This window comes from Haemaphysalis longicornis, unplaced genomic scaffold (genome assembly GCF_048455015.1).
Source record: "Haemaphysalis longicornis isolate Haplotype H1 unplaced genomic scaffold, Haemaphysalis longicornis Haplotype H1 scaffold_3, whole genome shotgun sequence".
In the NCBI taxonomy this organism is placed as follows: Eukaryota; Metazoa; Arthropoda; class Arachnida; order Ixodida; family Ixodidae; genus Haemaphysalis; species Haemaphysalis longicornis.
The window spans coordinates 5,422,488-5,442,574 of NW_027526335.1; the positions used below are offsets into that span (position 1 = coordinate 5,422,488).

Sequence of the window (20,087 nt, forward strand, 5' to 3'; positions counted from 1 at the left end):
ATCCTGAATCGGTAAACGCCACTGTGAAATGGGAGAAACGCAGCGTCCGATTGCTCCCTAACCTAACATAACGATGAGCAGGTAATGAACAGAGGAGAGTTAAACAGATGTATATTCTCAGAGAGTGAGAGAGAGATAGGGATTATTTGTTTTGTCTCTGCCTACTAGCAGCGATATGACTTCCATCGGGGTGCGTCACGTAGGCAACGATGTTTGTATGTCTAGGCTTATACCTTAATTACGTACGTATCGGTGAAAGCACTTTAAGGTTCAGATGCTGGAAGACAAGAACATCTACACGAAGATCGCAATCCGATAACACAGAGGTGGGCAGATTATTCACAGCACACAAGACAGGGAAAGAGATACAGCATAGGTTGTGTAACTGTCGATGGCTGGGGAAGAGCGCCCTAATAAAGATACTAACCTGTTAAATGACTCTGCGAAAAAAAAAGTGACTAGAAATCAGGGTGTCGAACCGAAAAAAATACCGGTTCGGTTACGGTTCGGGTTCGGGTGAAATAATTTCGTTCCGGTTCAGTTCCGGTTCGACAAAATCACGTGCCGAACCGGTTCGCGAACCGGTTCGGGAGCTTGAACCGGTTCGCGAACCGGTTCGATGATTTGAATTGTCACTGAAATTAGAAAAAAAAACATTTAGTAGTTTAAAGCGACAGTAAAGTCAAAACACAAACAAAAATTCAAAATGCTGCTGTTCCCCAAGGGCAGTGGCGCAATTGCAAAGGAAACTTTAAAAAATCACGAGATATTAGAAAAACAGATGGAGTGGTGACGATTTACTACCTACTTTCTCGTCCAGACTTTATGTTGTCCTAGCGACTATTCATAAAGCCACCGCCAAGAGATATGACGGTGGGATATATATTCTGCCCTTTCATTTTTTGGTGAAATCGCAATCGTCGCTATGGAATCGCCTATAACGCTTACCTTGAAGCCTTAAATTTAGGTCTGCGTACTGGCGTGTTGAAATATCAGCGCTTAATACCAATGGCGCACATTTTTTTTATATTTGTAACAAAACAGAAAAACCCTACTACAGGCACATAAATACTACCAATGAATTAGATCATTTGGTCACCCTGAATAATTTCTTAGCTGTCACCCTATCGAATGTGTTAGCCACACTTTTGTTAAAAGTAAGCTTTAGTTAACGCTCAGTCACTGCATTATTGCTCTGACCACTGCAATTCCTTTTGCGAAAGCTATACTGGATGTGTGCATTACAATCAGTATGTCATCGTACCGCCTGACCCCCGGCCATCATTCCGTGTGCTACATTGCGTAATCTTATAACAGATTATGCTGTTACAAAATGAAAGAAAAATTTTACGCGCGGAGCATGAGAAGAACTTTTTTGGGTAGGCGCTCTTTAATTCGTCCACAGCAGTACTCCCCTCTGACCTGCCTCGGTGGCTCAGTGGCTAAGGCACTGCTGAGCGCGAGGTCGCGGGTTCGATTCCCGGCCGAAGCGGCCGCTTTTCTGATGGAGACGAAAAGCAAAAACGCCCGTGTGTACAAAATTTCGGTGCATGTTAAAGATCCCCAGGTGGTCAAAATTAATTCGAAGCCCTCCACTACGGCGCGCCTCATCGCCTGTGCTGGGTCGGCGCGTTAAACCCCACAATCAAATCAAATCAGTACTCCCCTCCGGATCGAGTAGCAGTAGAAGTAATGTAGCGAGTTGGGCAGTCAGTACAAGTGCACCTTCGAAAAAAAACCAGACCTGAAAGAGAAAAAACTGCAGAACAAGCAGAAAAGATGATCGCTCGGCGAATGGGACAGTGTGAGGTACCGGCCGTCCTTTCTGCACGTGTCATCTGCTTTATTACTGTTGCTGCTTCCAAGACAAGGTCGAGGACTGCAGTTTCTTGCCAAGAGATCAAGTGCGCACCTTAACAGTTTTCCCTGACATATCTGTTGTTATTATTACTTGTAAAAAACGGAGCTTGTCCACGATACTGTCCTCAAAAATGGTCGTGGTTAAGGGACATCGAAGCCACTTTTGGTCAGCATCAAGCGGTTTAGCCACTGAGCAGCTGAGAGCACTGAGCAGAACAAATTTGACTGAGCAGTCAAATTTGTCAAATATTACAATTTGCAGGTGTCGGACCTTTTAAAGAAATTATGAAATGGAAAAGGTTTGCACACATCGGGCTTTCGCTGCTGCACACTGGAGCACTCCTGCAGCCTGATTTCTCCACTAAAGTTGCAGCTAGGGACGGGCAAAATCGTTTTATATCCCCTGCAAGCTGCGGAGAATGACATTTCCTTTGGTCAGCTTCCACTACGCTCGCGCTTCCAGCAGCAACAGACCATTGCTACATTGGTGCTCATTCATTTCCCTTGTTGTTACATAGAGCGTGATAGTGTTCAATTGTCTGGAGGGGGAAGTGAGCGAGCAGGTACGAAGTTGATGGTACGTGAAAGAAAAAAAAGCCTGAATTGCATTGACTGTGCAATGTCAACAACAGAGGGTCGAACCGTTTCGGCATGAACCGGTAACCGTTATTTCTTTTTTCGGTTCAGTTCCGGTTCGGGTTCAGCGTGCTCAAAAAATAACGGTTCGGGTTCGGGTTCAGTTCCGGCAAAAATACCGGTTCAGTTCCGGTTTTCGGTTCGGTTCGGTTCCGGTTCGACACCCTGCTAGAAATGAAATGTGAGGGGAGCGCACAAATGGCGTGTCGCATGACGGCTCACATCTGCAGGCTAGATGTAGACTTGAAAACCTTCGACGTGAAATGCTAATGTGGGTGCCTTTTTAATTGGGGTGGGGTGTAAGCTAGTGCAGTAAAGGCCGCTTATATCGAACACGGATATATCAAATTATTGCCTATATCGAACCCTTGTATAATTCTGCTAAAACTTTTTTATATGGAACGCAATTTTGCTCACAATGGATACTCTCCTGCACGGGATTTTTCGCTCTCCTTAGGCATGCGACAGGCTTTCCCGCAATACATCGGCGTGCAGCAGTAGGCCGGGTGTCGCCTGCAACTCCCGCGCGAGCTCGGGCGCGTCCAAACCGGCCGTAGCAGAGTGGACCAGCTCCACGCACGCATGCCGTTGGAGCCGAAAGCGCCACATTGGGCGCTGCGGGCTGCGGTTTCACTGAACTTCAAGTCCGCCCCACTCGCTGCCCGCACTTGCTCGGCTCGCTGGGTTCGCCGTTATTCGGTTGTATCCATGCTTGTCTCCGCTCTGTCGAAGACGCCGAGGACTCCGTACCGCTTCCGAGCACGAGCAAAGCCGTCGCTGCCGTGACCCTGCTACGGCGATACTGCAGTGCCATTGAGGGCAGCGGTCTCGTGCTTGTAGCAACGCGTTGTGCTCCAAGAAGCAGGCTACACTCACGCAGTTCTTCTGCTCCACTAAATTAATGTTTTCTTTCTGAGAAAGTGTCGTATCAATAGTGAACTGCAGAGTGGTAAGAGCTCAGCGTTAGTTCGTGACTGCATCGGCAAGATTGCTGTCATAGTAGTAGTAGTAGTAGTAAACGTTTATTGGAGCAAAAGGGTGGTGGTGAAGCGTCCCTAGTCCAGGATGCCTCTTGACCGGGCCGACTCAATGGCCCGAGAAACCAAGGCCCTCTGGCGGGCCGGGTCCGGGCTGGTCAGCTCAGTCTCCCACTGCTCCAGGGTGGGGAAGGGGGGTGGGTTAGGGGAGTGGGGACAGGAGTATACGAGGTGGAATGTGGTGAGCGGGGTGTCGCAGTAAGTTTTTTTTTTTTTTGCTTCACTTTCTATACCGAATTTTTGCTATATCGAACTATTTTACAATCCTCGCGCTGTTCGATATAAGCGGGCTTTACTGTAGATTTTAGACCTCGAATCCAGACTGAATGCACGCCTGCCCTCACAGCTGGGCTGTCGTAAATTCGCTCATAGCAACTACGTGTTAACCTTTCTGGTTGTTCTGCCCGGTTTCCTCATACTTTGACATGTCAAAATTAACGATCTTGAACTGTTTTCGAAAGCGCGCACATGCGTCCATTTTCTCTGACAGAGAAACTGGTAGGAAGAGCAGTAGATTAATCTTAGTAAAAAAATTCAGTGAGCAATACAACAAAAACTGAGTGCTTGAAGCAGTCGGGCAAAGGAGTGGGTTTAAGTGCCTGGTCATGCAGCGGAGAAGTTGTCCATGACGTAGGCCATGCATAATGACTCCGGGTTAATTGAAACTACTTACACGTGGCAGACAACTCAAAGGGCTTTGTGTGGTTCGTTTGTTTGCTTTGCTCCTATCTTTTGTTAATGACGTGCGTATCGGCGCGACTGCGCGCCTTGGTCGGCTGTGGCTCGTAAGGAAGATTCTGTCGCAAAAGTAGCACACAAAAAAACGACGTTTACGTTCGAAATTGCCACATGCTTGAATAGGCGTCTAATTATACTCGTATGGGCTGTCGACTTTCGCTGTGTTGAACTTTGGGGAGAAAAGACGAAACGTTAGATGTGGCTTAAAATTAGACGTAGCGAAGCTAGACTTGTAAATATGGTATTATTTTTAATCTATTACAACGCGATGTTGTAACTTCGTGCCGTTTCGGTCACTTCTAGATTGAGAAGTAGACTTGATGGGAAGTTGCCGCGCGCGCGGGTGTGAAGCCTCCAATGTTGGGGCAGCGTTTACGGCTGTCAACTGGGATGATGATGATGATGATTGGCATCTGTTATTGGCATCCCATCTGAACATGAGGGCCGACAACAAATACGACCCTTCCAATTTTAGCCCTGCTGTCAGCAGTGAGCTCAAGTATAAATATAAGTATTGTTGCGTGGTACAACTGTTTTGTAGCTGTTCCTCCACAGGTATTCCAATCTCATTTGGGTCACCTACACGAGTTTGTAGTTTAATCTCTCCGAATTACCTCTAAATCCAATTGCTTCGAGAAGGCGGGCATTTCCCTCACATGTTATTGGATACAATCACATTCCAACAAAAGGTGTCGAACAATTTCTCTTTCCTTTCCGCCGACCACACATGTCCTGTCATAATGGGTAAACTTCCCCGCGAAGCTCTTTGCTCTCGAGCGACCTGCTGCAGCCTCAAAAAGCAAATCGCTGCCCTTTGAGTCATCGCAGCGATTCTACTTTCTGATGCCAAATACCTCGGCTTGTTTTCACCTCCAGTTCTTCGTTTACGTTAGTTCTTCCCCTTTTTTGGTCATATTGGCCGTCCTTACATTTTCACCGTTTATCGCGTATCTCACGGCCAACCATCTAGTTTTTTGTTTGCTTGTTTGTTTGTTTGTTTGTTTGTTTGTTTGTTTGTTTGTTTGTTTGTTTGTTTGTTTGTTTGTTTGTTTGTTTGTTTGTTTGTTTGTTTGTTTGTTTGTTTGTTTGTTTGTTCTTTCAAGCAAAGCTTGTATTGGCTGACTTGGGCCAGTGATGATGGCGTACGCCAAAACGTCTCGCGGCAAAGTCAAATTTATACTTCTCTGATGAAGATGACCCTGAGGATGTAGATGAAGTGGATGAGGAGGCACTTGACGTGTTGAGACATACCCACTCGGGGGGATTGGCCAGGGATAAAATGTTGACTGTGCCAACTTATCCACTTGCTTTCGTGAGCAGCTCTCGCTCCCCGTCCGTAGCTGGCGCGTGCATAAGTGTCGTTCTGTATCACGCCACAGTGGAAGCCAATCAGCGTCGTCGATCGCATCACGCCACATCGCAGGTGCTGTAGCTCGCTCTCGTCGAGCAGTTCAAGTTCTAGAGCGGCATGGGTAGGCCACGCGTGGTTCGCTCCGCAGAAGAGCGCGAAGCCAATGAAGTAAACGTTCCCAATAATCGCAGAATATTTTACAGTAACGTTTACCAAACATTCGCGTGCGGGTGAAGCTAAGCGAAATGAAAGGGTTTCGCTTTGGTCAATCAATTATGTCGCGTTTTAATTTCGGTCGTTGCGTTTCAATTTTGGCACAATTGTCTTCGTTTTGCAGTCACTGCTTTTCGATTTTGGTCATTTTCGTTTTCCCTGATGTGAAGTGTCGCACGCACGCCTGTTTCCGGAGGGAATGGGGTTTGTTAATTTTTTGCCTTATTAGTTGTTAGCCCACTCACAATGGCTAATACTAGCCCTTAACGTCTCGCCAAAACATAATTTTATCGATCTTCCAGGACTTTAAATGGCACGTCATTGAACGTTTTACTATGTGCGTGCTGTATCCGGGGTTTCAGTTTCGATGTCGGGGGTTCTACCACGAGGGGGCTAGCCCCAGGGTATATATGCGACGTCAGTATGAATAAATGCTTGCCTCTGTAACCAGAGTGCACGTATGTTCTCCCTCCGCCCTCTGGGGCCGTCGCCGACGCGACACCACAACAGCGCAGCCGACGCAAGAACTGTAAGAGTAAGCGCTCCTCATTTCTTCAATAATGTGTAAGCCGCCGAACAGGCCACAAGTTTTGTTTTCACGAAGTGAGTGCCGAAACGTTCAGCGGAGCGCGATAGAGGGTCAGGCCTACGCAGACGACTGCGCCGGCGAGATAACGGCGACCAGCATCACAGCCACTAAATCGCCGTACGTCGAGCTTCAAGCAGCAAATACGCCAAGGAAAATGTCAAGGTGAAGCCAGACTGTTAAACATTTACAAGTTGCAACGGGTATTTCCTCTGAGAAAGCAAAGGTCGCGCCACGCCGTTCAGTAGTTTGTGAGCGCTTCTTCCTCGACTAGACGCAACATGGCTGACAGCGGCGAAGCAACCTCCATTTTTGGCGGACTCCGGGAGGCCGGCCATTCCATCGAAGAAGTGGTGCCGCTTGTTTGAAACGTATCTTATCGCCGCAGGACGCGAAGATTTCTCACCGCAACGGAAAGCGACAGTTCTCAAAACATTTTTAGGAGCAGAACCAAATCTAATCGCTTACCTGATGAGTCAACCAGAACGGCGGGCGGACATGCCGTTAATGAGACCTCGTCCAAGGCCTCGCGACTCACTTCAACGTTGCGGCATCGCAACGGATCAGCCGTATCTAATTTCGAAGCTTATGTCAAGAAGAGACCGAATCGCCGATCGAGTTAGCGCGCCGTGTTCAATATTTTGGTCGATAATGCAACTTTGGCTCAGGAGAAGCCTTTTCGCTCGTTGATCAACTCATCGTGGGAATTGTGTCAGGTCACACCAGGGAACACCTGCTCGCAGAAGGCCCGGCACAGACGTTTGACAAAGCCATCCAAGTCATCTAAAACGTAACCGAAGGCCAGGATCTGATGCAACGATATGGAGCAGCTAGAGAAGAGATAGTTCAAGCGATCAACGGGACTCAAGGAACTCGGCCGCTTCGATTTCCTCGTCGCGAATTTCCATCCACTACCTTCAGAACCAGCAACCGAAGTTCACCGCCGACAACATGTGGCCGTACGCGGCATCCACTTCAACAGTGCCCAGCCCTCGGAAAAACGTGCTTAAAGTGTGGTAAACGAGGCCACTTCAGGAATGCCTGCCGTACGCCGCGTCCACGCAACCGTCGTCACCTCGTGTGAAACAACACACCCGGCCACCGGTGCGAAACATCGAGACCCCACCCAGCGACGACAAGGAGCCTGTGATTGTCAACCAGCTTGAGCGACAGTTAGCTACATCGCACCGCGGATTCTACGCTGGCTTGAAGGTGAATGGAACTTCGATTTCCCTTCTGGAGTCGCTATAGAAAAGGACGCAGCAAACAGGCTGCTTGCAAAAAAGAGACAAGCGGAGGTCCTAAAGTTAACGTCTGAGATTGAATCTCTTCGCACAGACTTCAAAAACATCTTGTCCTCACTTGATGAAGCCAGACGGAAAGAGTCGCAATTGACGAGCGAGGTCCAGTCATTGGAGGCGCAGATGGAGTCAGAAATAACAAAAATGACTTCCGAGGCCAGAGATTCTGGTAAGAAAGATCAGACCGAGTACCTCCAGGAGCGACGCATCAAAGATGCCGCCGAGAAGCACTCACAGTCCATTGAACACCCGATCAAGCTTCTCCTACTGAAGAAAGGGGAGAGGGCCGACGAGCCCGAGGGAGACGCCGAGAAGACCGACGAAGAGGCCCAGTCCAAGATCGAGGACGTCGAGTACGACGACGAGTCCGCCAACAAGGACAAGAAAAAGAACAAAAGAAAAGGCGAAAAGAGAGCGTGTTTGCGGTTGTTGGCTGAGGCAAAGTACTCCATCCAGTGAAGTACAGTGCAAATGAACTAATGGGAATGTTATTACCTTTGCTGGTTTTGTTCTTTTCCTAAGAGGGGGGGGGGGAGGAATATAGTATCTGGGGTTTTAGTTTCGTTTTCGGTGGTTCTACCATCCGGAGACTAACCCCAGGGTATGTATGTGACGTCAGTCTCAATAAATTACTGCTGGCTTGACTCTGCTACCCGAGTGCACATCTGTCCTCTCTCCGCCCTCCGGGGCCGTCGCCAACGCGACACCACAGTGAGCCTCTCCTCCTTCCCCTCATAACTTCCCTGATTATCACTGTCGGTCTCATCTTATTCTTGTTGGCATCATCATTACCATCGTTTTCCTGGTCTGGTTGTTGCCCGCAGAACGCTTCCCTGCCCTTTCAGTTTATAGGTTTAACTGCGCTAACGGCATACAGAATGGCAGCCGCGGCCAGTATGGAACCGGCGTCCCAGCAGCTCCCTTCGGGCTGGCGCGTTTAACTGACCGACCGTCAGCCGTGATTTATTACCGTGACCGAAGTCCATGTGTGAGATCTAGCTAACAACGAGATCTCTGACACACCGGAGCCATCTGAGGAGAACCGCGATCCAGGCAAAAATCGAAAATACGCCCACCAAAGCCCGCTGTCCAGCGGTAACGACAAGGAAGAATCTACAAATCGTCTCGAAGAAAATTGTGGAGACTCGCAACCCAAGCGCGACGACCTAACGATGGAGCGCGAAGAGCCAGACAGCAAAAACTCCGGACCGTCCATGGGCGATGAAGCCGGGGAAGCGGCTCGGAAGAACAAGAGCCCACGCGTCATCTTGGAAAGCGTGACAGGTTCCCGAGCCTCGCTTGGTGACGACGCCTCTGGTCCAGCCGTTGACGCAGCCGTGCTACGCCTGAAAATCGCCGCCTGGCAGAGTGCATTCCCGAAGTACCTTCCGGCCCGGTATGAACTTGGCGAACTTAGTGACAGCAGTGGTGGGCAACAGCAGCCTACAACAGACTACATTGCTTAGATGGCGGACGAAGAGCTCGAAGGGATTCTTAACTATACGACAGAGGCTGTCTAACGCTCGCCACGCTCGCGGGCGCGTTCAACGAGATGCTGGAAGGCAAGCTCTTCGATATTCTCCCATGTCAGGTACGCGAGTGGGACCGGGAGAAAGCAGTCCTCGTGCGGAAGCAACACGTGGCCTACACCGCTAACAGGTACGTAACGAAGGAAGGTGTCAGGGAAACTGTAGGAGTTGTAGGACACCGTTGCGTGCAACCTTCGTCCCGCTACGGGCGAATACATAAAATCCGGTGACCGGGATACATCGTACTCTACGCCGTCAACTATCGCATCGGTTCTTCTGTGGGCCTTCGCTACGGTGACACATAAGTCGACACATAAGTAGCCGCTCTTCATGAACAGTCGAGGCTCTTCAATGTGCATTTACACTGGTGTAACACTTACTCCAGTCACAGGTTGTACAGAGAACGCGAAGCAGCACGAGTGCACAAAGTGTGTAAACTCATCTCTGTGCACTGTACTTTCCTCGCCCCCTCCCCCCAACACACACACACGCACACACGCATGCAGCTGTGTGCTAGTTAAAAAACGTGTCCAGTGGTCAGCCATAAAAGTGTTACTCGAATGTAATCCGATTTGTAGGTCTCCCTGCATTTTTCTTCCTTTTCGTTCGAAGGGCGGAAGCATTTCGATGTGGACTCGACGAAGAAACCCCGCAGTCCGTCTTTAGTAGCGCCTGATGTGTCACACTCTGGAGGCACACGAAAATGCCATGAAGAAAACGCGCGAGAGTCTGCAGAATTTGGCGTCTGACTCTTCAGGCCATGAATAAAATGTCTTTAGTGATGCATTTTTGCATAGTAGTAAGCCGAACTTAAAGGAGTTCTGTGCATGCCGCTTTCTAATGATACTTGATGTCTTAATGAAGTGCTCTAGGGCCTGTACATTTTCATATAATCATCATTATTTATGAGAGGTGACTCAAGGTCTAGTCAGGGATGGAGAAGGCAGTACAAAAGCAGAGGGCGTCTACGTCCTCTCGTGTATCTTGCGATCGGATCCGTGGTACTTGCGAAAGTCCACAGGGACATGACAGTCTCATGGGTGCGCCCGGACCAGAGGAGGCGATGCCCACTCCTGGATATCTTGATGTTCGGCGGAAGATCGGCTATTCTCTCCGCCATGAGCCCCAAGCACAGCTGATGGTCACTACATCCAACGAGTCATTGGATACAACGAGTCAGGACATCCACTAGACCACGTGATACTTGGGTCATAACATCCAACGATTCAAGACACCCACCTGAGTCACTATAGATCCAACGCGTATGTCAATACATCCAATGAATCAGTACATCCATCCGATTCGCTACATTCAACGTCCAGTACATCCAACGAGAAGAATCGTGCGTGCTTGTCTTTCTTGGGGTTGGGTGCGCATTGTGTTTTTCGTTTTCTTTTTCTCATTTTTGTCGTATTCGTGTGAGGTTGCTGCATAAGATAAATCTTCGTGGTTTTGTTCGTTTATGTTTTACTTTTCTGAAAGCTCTTATTTTGTATTTTGTTTTTGTTTCTTTTCCGCTTTGGTACACGAGACAAAGCTTTGTGATTTTGTTCGCTTATATTTAGGTTTTTTCGGTAGTTTTGTTTCGTTTTGTTTCGTTTTGCTGCTCAAGATTTTTAAAGGCCGCCGCGCTTGCCTGGGACAGCCTAACGGCTCACACGAGGCAGGCTCACCGGGGCTAACGCGGTGATTAGGTTAATATACGTTGCAGCCTCTTAATTAGCGTGTACAATGCTATCTGCTGCCCTCTACGGTATAAAAAGACTGTTATTTTGCTAGCTTCCATGAATAACCGGTTTATGAACTACTTGCTTTGGCGTTGTTTTTACAAGAGCGTTACAATTTAAAACAGAAGCTTGAGTTGGTTTCACAAGTATCGGCTTCACGTGAGGAATAAAAGGAGGAAATTGAACAGATAAAAACTGGATCTGAAACAGTGGCGCAAAAAGCAGAGCTAACATATAGTTTCAACCATTTCTTTCAGTCTGTTTTCACGAACGATTAAACCGATGCGTGTGGATGCTTACCAGGCTTGTTCACACGCTTGGGCTATGGATTCTTTAGCAACGCCTTTTATATTCAACAGGATGGGGTGTTCGATCAGGTTCTATATAGCTAGGCGCGAAAGATGCGACCAGAAGGAATTCCTAGCGAATTGTTACGAAGGTATGCTGAATGTGTGTCATTTTGTTTACCGATAATTTTTATAAAGTCTGTGGAAACATCCTTATTACCGCAAAAATTGCGCACTATGATGTAAAACGTGTATTCAAAGCTGGCAATCGGATCCATGTGAAAAATTATCATCCAACTTCTCTCACCTTTCTGTGTTGCAAGGACGCAGAACAACTAATGCAAGGCACATTATTATTTTTCTTGAGTCGAAAGAATTGTTTATCTCCATCAAAATGGATTCAGGAAGGCATTGACAACTGTTACTTATCTGATGTTAACAGTTTATGATTGTTATTTATTTCTGGCACGACAACAAACTGACGTCAGCCGTGTAGGTTTTGCCAAAGCTTTTGATAAAGTTCCGCGCAAAAATTGATTTTTAAACTTCAGCAACTAGGAATTAGTTCATATATAATAAATTAGATGGTCGCGTATTTAGGAGGCCGTCAGCAGAAATTACGCATTGGGAATTGTACACCTAGTTCTATTACAGTATTGTGTGCCACAAGGATCTGTTCTAGGGCCTCTTTTGTTGTTTTTTATAAGAGATATTTCCACAATTATTGAAAAATTATGATGAAGTTTTTGCCGACGACTGTTTTATTTACACCCTTGTAACTATGCAACGGATCAAATCAAAATTGATCGACGTCTTCAAGCCTCGCATGATTGTTGTGTACAGTGGGGAATTGAAATTAACTATGCAAAGGCAGCGTTCCCCCATATAATTGATTGATTGTAGGGTTTAACGCGCCGACGCAACGCAGGCGATGAGGCGCACCGTAGTGGAGGGCTCCGGATTAATTTTGACCACCTGGGGATCTTTATCGTGCGCCGAAATCTCGTACACACGGGCGTTTTTGCTTTTCGCCTCCATCAGAAAAGCGGCCGCCGCGGCCGGGAATCGAACCCGCGACCTTGTGCTCTCCCCCATATAACCAAGAAAAGATCTGTATTTTGATATGACAATGAAGTGTGCTTAAAAGCCTTAAGAAATCTGTTCTATTTGCAGAAAAAACTGCAAAATGCCCATAAAAATGTGAAATTGCTTGCATACAATTAATTTGTACGCAATATTCTGGAGTATGCCTCTTCCGTGCGGAGTCTTCATCAGCAGTCAGTGAATAAAAGATTAGAAAAAAATAAAGATTAGCAGTGCGCTTCATTTGCGCACTATACCGCCGGACAGAATCTGTCACAAATATGCTAAAATCATGAGATCTGGAACTGCTGAAAGTACACCAAGAAAAGCAGAAATTGCAACTAGTGTCAAATTTTGCGGGCACAAATAAAAATAAACGACTACACCCTGCTCTCTTGCTTGGCAGTGGCTCTGCCGTCCTCAGGGCCATGAAATTCTTGTACTACCCCTTTAAATTGTGCTTCAGCATTGCGTTTGTGTGAAGCAGAGAAGCCGCCTTCAAGGAAGCTTGGTGTGTGTAAATTTAATAAAATGCCTTAGGGACTGTTTGTTTTCATACAAGACCGCTTATATTATCCACTAAAATGGTCGCCAAGCAAAGCATCTGCGTGTAGAGTGAAGGCGACATTAACGGGGCTCGGTGTACACGGTGTCTGATGGGGTACGTGGAATTGTGTGCAGGAATTTAATAAAAGGGCTCAAGACCTTCCCACTTTGCTAACAGACTGCTTATATGGCGCTTGAAAAAATCTATTTCCGGCAATGCATGTGTGTAGTTGGGAAGCCCCTTTAAAGTGGCTTCAGAAATAGCAACTAAAAATTTATTCGACAATTCCCCTTTGGGAGTTCACATGCAATTGTACCGCATACAGCATCTGCGGAGGCTCTATTTTGCGGTGCAGATTTCCTTTTTGTAGTAATCGGGTGAGCACAACTGCGTGACCGCGTTACCAGAAAGAAATTATTTCTTGTTTTAGAAGGCATATGCCGCGCTGCCAAACGGATGCCCCACGGAGAAATGGAAAAACAGCGGCAATCTTAGAATTCATCTTAAGACACTCGACCTCTGGCCTCGCGTTCGCGGTGCTCAAATGTGTCGCGCAAGCTTGCGCGCTCTGCGACGGCGTCTATCTAATTCAAAGCGCCCATGAAAGCCACACGCGCGCAGCGCTTTGCAGCGTTACCCTAGCGTGGTGCTGAGCTGTGGCCTTTTTTAACGCTCCCATGCACGTCCTTTTGCAGATTCCAGAATCCCTGCTTTTCCGGATGCGTGACGTGCGGAACTACAGCGACTTTGTGAGCCAGTTCCTCGAGGGCTACCGTACGTATCAGGAAGCGCTCCAGGGCCCGCCGCCTCCCGCCGCTCCCCTTCATATCGCTTATCTCTACGAGGGTCACGGTAACGCTGTGCTTCTCCTTACTACCGCCTGTCTTCTCCTCCTCCTCTCTCTTCCTCTCTCTTGCTCTCCGCCTTCGCATCCCTTTGCATCTGCCGGAACCGTGGTTGCCGCTCGCTGCCTGCAACGTCGTGGCCTCGGTACCACAAGCCGGAACACTGCAGAGCACGTGCCCTCCTCACGATCACATCAGTCCACCTCTAACAGCATGCCCTCACAGTATCACGAATGCACCATCACGCACTCGCAACTTGTAGGCAAGCCCATCACGTAACAAGTGCGCAACCAGGGAGGATGTGCAGTGCTGCAGGAGTGTGCGGATCAGATAGCTCCGCGGTGTGCCTTTATAGGGAAGCCAGTTTTGGCACAAGTGGCTGTATTGTTTCAGTGGGCAACGCGTAGTCGGGTGAATGAACATGGAGCAATCTGCGTTGGTAAGTTGGCGCTGTGTTTGGGGCCTAATGCCACTGCAGCAATGGTTAACAGGCTGTCGCAAAAAAAAACGTAAAATGTAAGGGAAAATCTAAATCCTGAGGCAAAATTATTGGCTATCACGAGGTGAAATCTTCTGAATCTTCGGCGCATACGACGTTCATTCTAAATACCGTGCATGGAAACTTCGAGGTCATCGCCGGGTGAGTCATGCTGAAAGCGAAGTAAGCACTGAGTGAGCGCAGTAAACACATTGCCTGTGTGGGAGCAATTGATGTGACTCGTTGGGCTACACTTGAAACTGACAGCAGGCTGTCTGAAGGTTTACACGAATCTACAAGGACCATTTCACAGCGTGGATACGTATTTATTCAAGGCCGCAGCCATGCCGTTTTCTTTCTGACATTCCGTTAAACACTAAGTATTGAGTTGATGTAATTCTTCCGAACCCGTGGTAGTCAACTACGAGTGAGCTCACGAAACTCAGTCTGAAACCGGTCAGAAAACTCGCGTCTTGATGCGCATCCAATGCATAGATTCGTCACGCTCCAGCAGCCTTGTGCATTATATATATACTCCTCACCTCTGATTGCGTATTCCAGTGTGCCTTATGTTTTCAATGCGTGCTTTGGAAACCTAGACCTACTGATGTTGCGTGCCGCTGACTTGTTGCGCGCACTTGTATCGCAAGTGAAACTGGTTACCCACTCGTAGCATATATAGTCAGATCGCGAGCAAAGCTTTTGCAGAGAAAACGGATACATGAGCGAAATGGAGGCAATAAAGATAGGAAAGCCTTAAGATACGTTTCCACGGGTCACTTTCTATAGCTGGTACGACAGTTCTGTGGTACACTAAATTCAGAAACACTATAAGGCTATGTGCCGGCATGCAGTCCGATAGAAAATAAAGTATACTTGCTCTTCAGTTGCGTTTTGATAGTTATAAATGTAGTTATAAACGTTACTCTTTATTGTCATTACATTTATTTTTATTCATATAGTGCAGTACTTGAATTTAAATACAATTTGTACGCGAGCCAAACATACCGTTACCAAGTCGTGTTACGAAAATGACTAGTCATCAACAAATGAGCGTGCGCAAAGCGGTTTATTTCAGTTTGTGAGCCTCCAAAAAATCCGAGAACCTGCCTGAAATTAGTGTGGCCGGCACCGAATCAACCGCCCGTCACTATGAATGAATCACGAAGGAGCACCACATTCCCCCATGCGCGTGCGTATCAAAATATGGGGTTATTGAAGTCTCGGGAACAAATATCCCAATTAAGCTCTGCACAGAAAGGACCATACGGTATACATTTATTTAAAGTGTCCCAGTTTTTGCCAGGCATGACACTGGTCACGCATAAAATTTTGCACTTCCGTTCCTACAATGTGACTTGTGACTGTGCACAAGTATTTCAACAATCTTTGTTACGTACACGCTTCCGAAATATGAAATCCCGACCAAGCAGCAGAAGGCGTAAAAACATAAAGAAAACACGCAAAGTGGGGCAGTCATCGTTTAGCAGTCACTCCGTCAGACCGGAAAATAAATTGAAGATAAATAAAAGCAGCATGTTTAGCCACTTGCACAGTTGCGTTCCTTTTTTATGGCAAACTTACGATATTTTTTTACATAAACAGTGACACCGAGCATAGATTGTTTAATCTTGTTTTCATCGCAACTCTATTGTTGGGCGTCGCAATGTCTGTCGTGATCACGCCAAGGACATTAGCGTAACCTAAACACTGTGTATTATACCGCTCCGCACATTACTGACCATGCCAAATAAATGTCGGCTCAGCGTCCTGTCATGTCGCCTACAAATTGTAAAGCTTCAAAGTGCTTTGTGTTAATTGCTCATTGTCGCATTTCTTGTTTCAGCCGACATAACAGCTGTAGACACTTTTGAACAAGGACCGGGTATCTTGGGTAAGTCACTCCCACGATATCACGCGTAAGTGCTCTGCAATGCGCGATTACTCGATGCATTTGCCTCAGAATTTCACGAGCGTGCAGTTACCCTTGAACAAAAAAAAACAGCAAATGATTGTAGCTACCTGCAATTCAAACACCGAGACCGCTGTCACGATATTTGAATAACTTGCGTCAACTCTACCACTGAAATTCGCAGAAGTCGGAATGAAACGTTACGTGGAGTAAATAGCGCATGAGTAAATAGCGCACGCTAGATGTGTATATACGCTGCGACCTAAATATGTAGGGTGGGCGGCAAGATACCGTCGGTATGGCACCAATGCGGTGCCTAGATAACTGGAACACAAAGATTGTAACTTTTTTTTTTTCTTATATGCGGAGCACACGTACACTGCCGTGCCTTGGCAGGAATTTGGGTAACGCTTCCCTTGTGATACTTTTTCGGTGTCACTTTCTTAAGGCGAATTCAAGTAGCGGGGACCATATCATGGCATACAAAAAGCACTTCTGTCACAAAATTGCAACTTTCCCAACATTACTATACGTGAACTCATAAGCTGGCTACAGCCCGGTAAAAACTACTAACGGTACAGCGGCGGTGCCCGGCACCAAGTAGCGTTGTCATTGCACGCTCTATTCCTTGATTCAGTCACTACAATAAGCATTGTTGTGCATAATGATGTAATTTAAGGCCCTCCAGGAGGGTATGATGCTGGTTGTTTTAAACGTCATGGCTCCAGTATTGCAATTTGTTTTTGTTTCTTTACATTCCGCCCCGGGAAAAGGCGCCGCACGAGGCACTTTTTACGGGTTCAACTCCTCAGCGCAGAAGTTTCGCTTGTTTTCCTCTAGAATCTATTAAAACCATTTAATTTTTGTTTAACGCTCCGTTCTCACTGAAGCATCGCATAATCTTTCCTGATCTTTGTTGCTGTGGTTGTCACAGAGCTTGTCAAGCTGAGTTGCCTGATTCATCCGCAATAAGTCGTTGCGAACTGTTTTCCGACGCCGGGAACGCGAATGATATCGCGCAGATTTTTTTTTTTGTTGTTATTTTTGTTTGACGCGCTGGCCGCCAAGGCTAACGTCTGATAAGAGCGCGCCTGCTAGACCGCTTCGCGCCGGTGAGCATTTCAAGCAGAAAGAAGGAAGGGATATCTCTCCTGGAGAATGAGGGGGGATCACGCGGCATCAGCAAAACCAGAGGCATTGGAGGACTCCGGCAATACTTCTGAGCGGCCTTTATGCCCGCGTCTTACGCAGTCGTCACGGTACACGTCTTTCCACGCAGATGGCGCCACAACTCCTGTCAGAGAAACTCTGGGCGTTCTCGTCTGCAATGAAGGCTATATCGGTGTTTCTAGTATTTAGTGACACTAGGTGTTTCGGTCACGACTGAAGCAGCTATATAAATACCGCCGAACATACGCTGAGCAGCACTGTAGTATGAATTAATATCCATTGAACCTGGGAACCCGCAGAACGTCCTGAGGACGTCCGCAGGAAGGACATCGCCAGAAGTGCCAAGCCAACAAGTTCGGCCGCCTCCCCTGACAGAACGGGAAAATTAAATATAAAAAAGCAACTGCTTCTCCCATGCACAATGAACGTAGAACGTTCTACACCTGAGAGAGAGAGAAACGTTTTGTTCTGGCTAGCCCCAGGCATGGTTGAGCCGCGGAAGGGCAGCTCTGTGGGCCCGAGCCGTGTCGACCAGGGCGCACTGTAGTAGTAGTAGAAAACTTTACTATAAAGTCAGACTATTTAGCTCTCAGAGGGTGGTGCCCTTAGTCCAGGGCCCCATTTGCTGCTGCGATCCGTCTTGCCCGGTCGATCAGTCCGCGCTGGTCGTCCAAGGCTGAGCTGGAAAGAGCGGCTTCCCATCCGGAGGGGGAGGGGCTGTTTATAGGCAATTGAGTCGGGGGTTTGGGGCACTGGAACTGGGCGTCCCAGCGCGCGATAGGCAGCCAGGAGTCGGAGGGAAGGGGGGGCGGGGGGGGGGGGGGGGGGGGGGGGGGAGCATCCACACAAATAAGGACGCATCACGCATCCCCAGTACAGCGCGCAAATACTAAAACCAGGGCTGCAATGTGCTATAACCATGAGCCTGGTTCTAGCATAAAGCATCAGAACGCCCCCCCCCCCCCCCCCCCCCTTGATAGACTCATTTAACTTTACTACCGGAAACTGCGACGAGACGGCTAGAGAACGGGCCTATAGAAAATAAAAAAAAATATAGTTTGTGTATCGTGCTCTTGCCCCCGCGAAAGGAAGTAACATCGCCAGCACCAATGCAGGACTGCAGTAAGCTAATTTACCAATAAATTTTTGTGCTGGGTATATACGCGATGAGGGTCTAGATTTACCTGTAGGTTTTTATAATTTTCGAGACATATCACGAATGCTTCGATGTTACCAAGTCTTTAGAGACTGTAAACACGGTGCCTGAGCATATATGAACGCGCGAGCATCTTTTACCTTGTTAAAGAAGCAGCCCGGAGTAAACCTAGAAGTATCCTAGTAAATTATTCTCCTTTCAATAATTGCCGACTTGAGATTTGCATTGGTGTTTTAAGGTGAGTTAAGCATGCTTAGCCTGTCTACAGCAGCTAGAGGTTGACTGCAAATGAAGACATACGCGTAGGGATTGTGGCGGCCGGCAGGGAGAAATATTCGGCGCCACAGGGCACTCGCCCAGGCAGACCTTAGCCCAGGATTTCTTTTTCGTGTCGACGACGCCCTGCAGTGCGCGGGGCCAGCGGAAAGTGAAATAAGGTCAAGTGGAGGGAAAAACGAAAATATTCGAGGCTGCAGCGTCGGACAGCTGCTGTGACGTCACTCCGAGGAACGTCTCGGACGAACTTCTTGATTGATTTTGGGGTTTAACGCGCCGACGCAACGCAGGCGATGAGGCGCGCCGTAGTGGAGGGCTCCGGATTAATTTTGACCACCTGGGGATCTTTATCGTGCGCCGAAATCTCGTACACACGGGCGTTTTTGCTTTTCGCCTCCATCAGAAAAGCGGCCGCCGCGGCCGGGAATCGAACCCGCGACCTCGTGCTCAGCAGCGCAACGCCTTAGCCACTGAGCCACCGCGGCGGGTTCGGACGAACTTCTGGAAGGTCGCGTGTTGCTGTGGACGCCACGGTTGCTAGGACGTCCTGCACTCTCGGAATGAGCGCGTTATTTGAAACCACTCCAATTAAATCGGCAAGGCGCTGCTGTAAACAACGTGGTTTCTAGGTGATGCCTGCGCGTTCCTGTGGACGCCATGACCGTTAGCATTAATCGCACGCTAGGGGATGAGAGCGTAATTTCCTTTGATGGAATTCGATTTGGTTCGACTAACAGGTGGTATAATGTCACGCAGGAACTGGAAGTTACTAAATGGTTTAACACCCACATGTACAATCGCAATTGGATATATATATATATATATATATATATATATATATATATATATATATATATATATATATATATATATATATATATATATATATATATATATATATATACACGCGATATTGAGCTCGCTGAACCCGAACCGGAACTGCACCGAAAAAATAAATAACGGCTACCGACCGGTTCACAGCGAAACCATTGGACCACCCGTTGTTGATAATACGCGGTCAATTTCACTGAGAGCTTTTCTCTTTCACGCGAGGTCAACTTCGTAGCCTCTCACGCACTTCACAGCAGTCACAATACCATCAGCGCCCTATACGTAGTCACAGCATGGGGGAACGTATGTGCGGCACTGGTACAATGGTATGCCGCTGCTGGTCGCGCTTGCGGATCGCGAGGCTGAACAAGACACGCTTTCGGTATCCTGCTGGCGATATGACACATCCACTTTACCCTTCCTTCGCTGCGACTGTATGGGAGCAATCAGGCTGCAAGGTTCTTGCATCGCGCAGAGGTCAAGGTCCACACCGTAAACGTCCCCCCTTGTTGCATTTCGTAATT

The 20,087-nt window shown here is 47.7% G+C and overlaps 1 protein-coding gene across 3 annotated transcripts in view; it reads left to right on the top strand.

The window, feature by feature from the left end:
• The window catches only part of LOC144173883 (uncharacterized), a 91,771-nt gene that overhangs the window by 41,106 nt on the left and 30,578 nt on the right, over positions 1 to 20,087 (top strand). For all 3 annotated transcript variants that reach the window (XR_013323398.1, XM_077702185.1, XM_077702186.1), the window contains exons 2-3: positions 13,591 to 13,669; positions 16,065 to 16,112. Coding sequence is in view for 2 of the 3 variants with exons in the window: in XM_077702185.1 (XP_077558311.1) it covers positions 13,591 to 13,669; positions 16,065 to 16,112 (127 nt within the window). In the remaining variant the exon portion in view is untranslated. The remainder of the gene's footprint in view (positions 1 to 13,590; positions 13,670 to 16,064; positions 16,113 to 20,087) is intronic.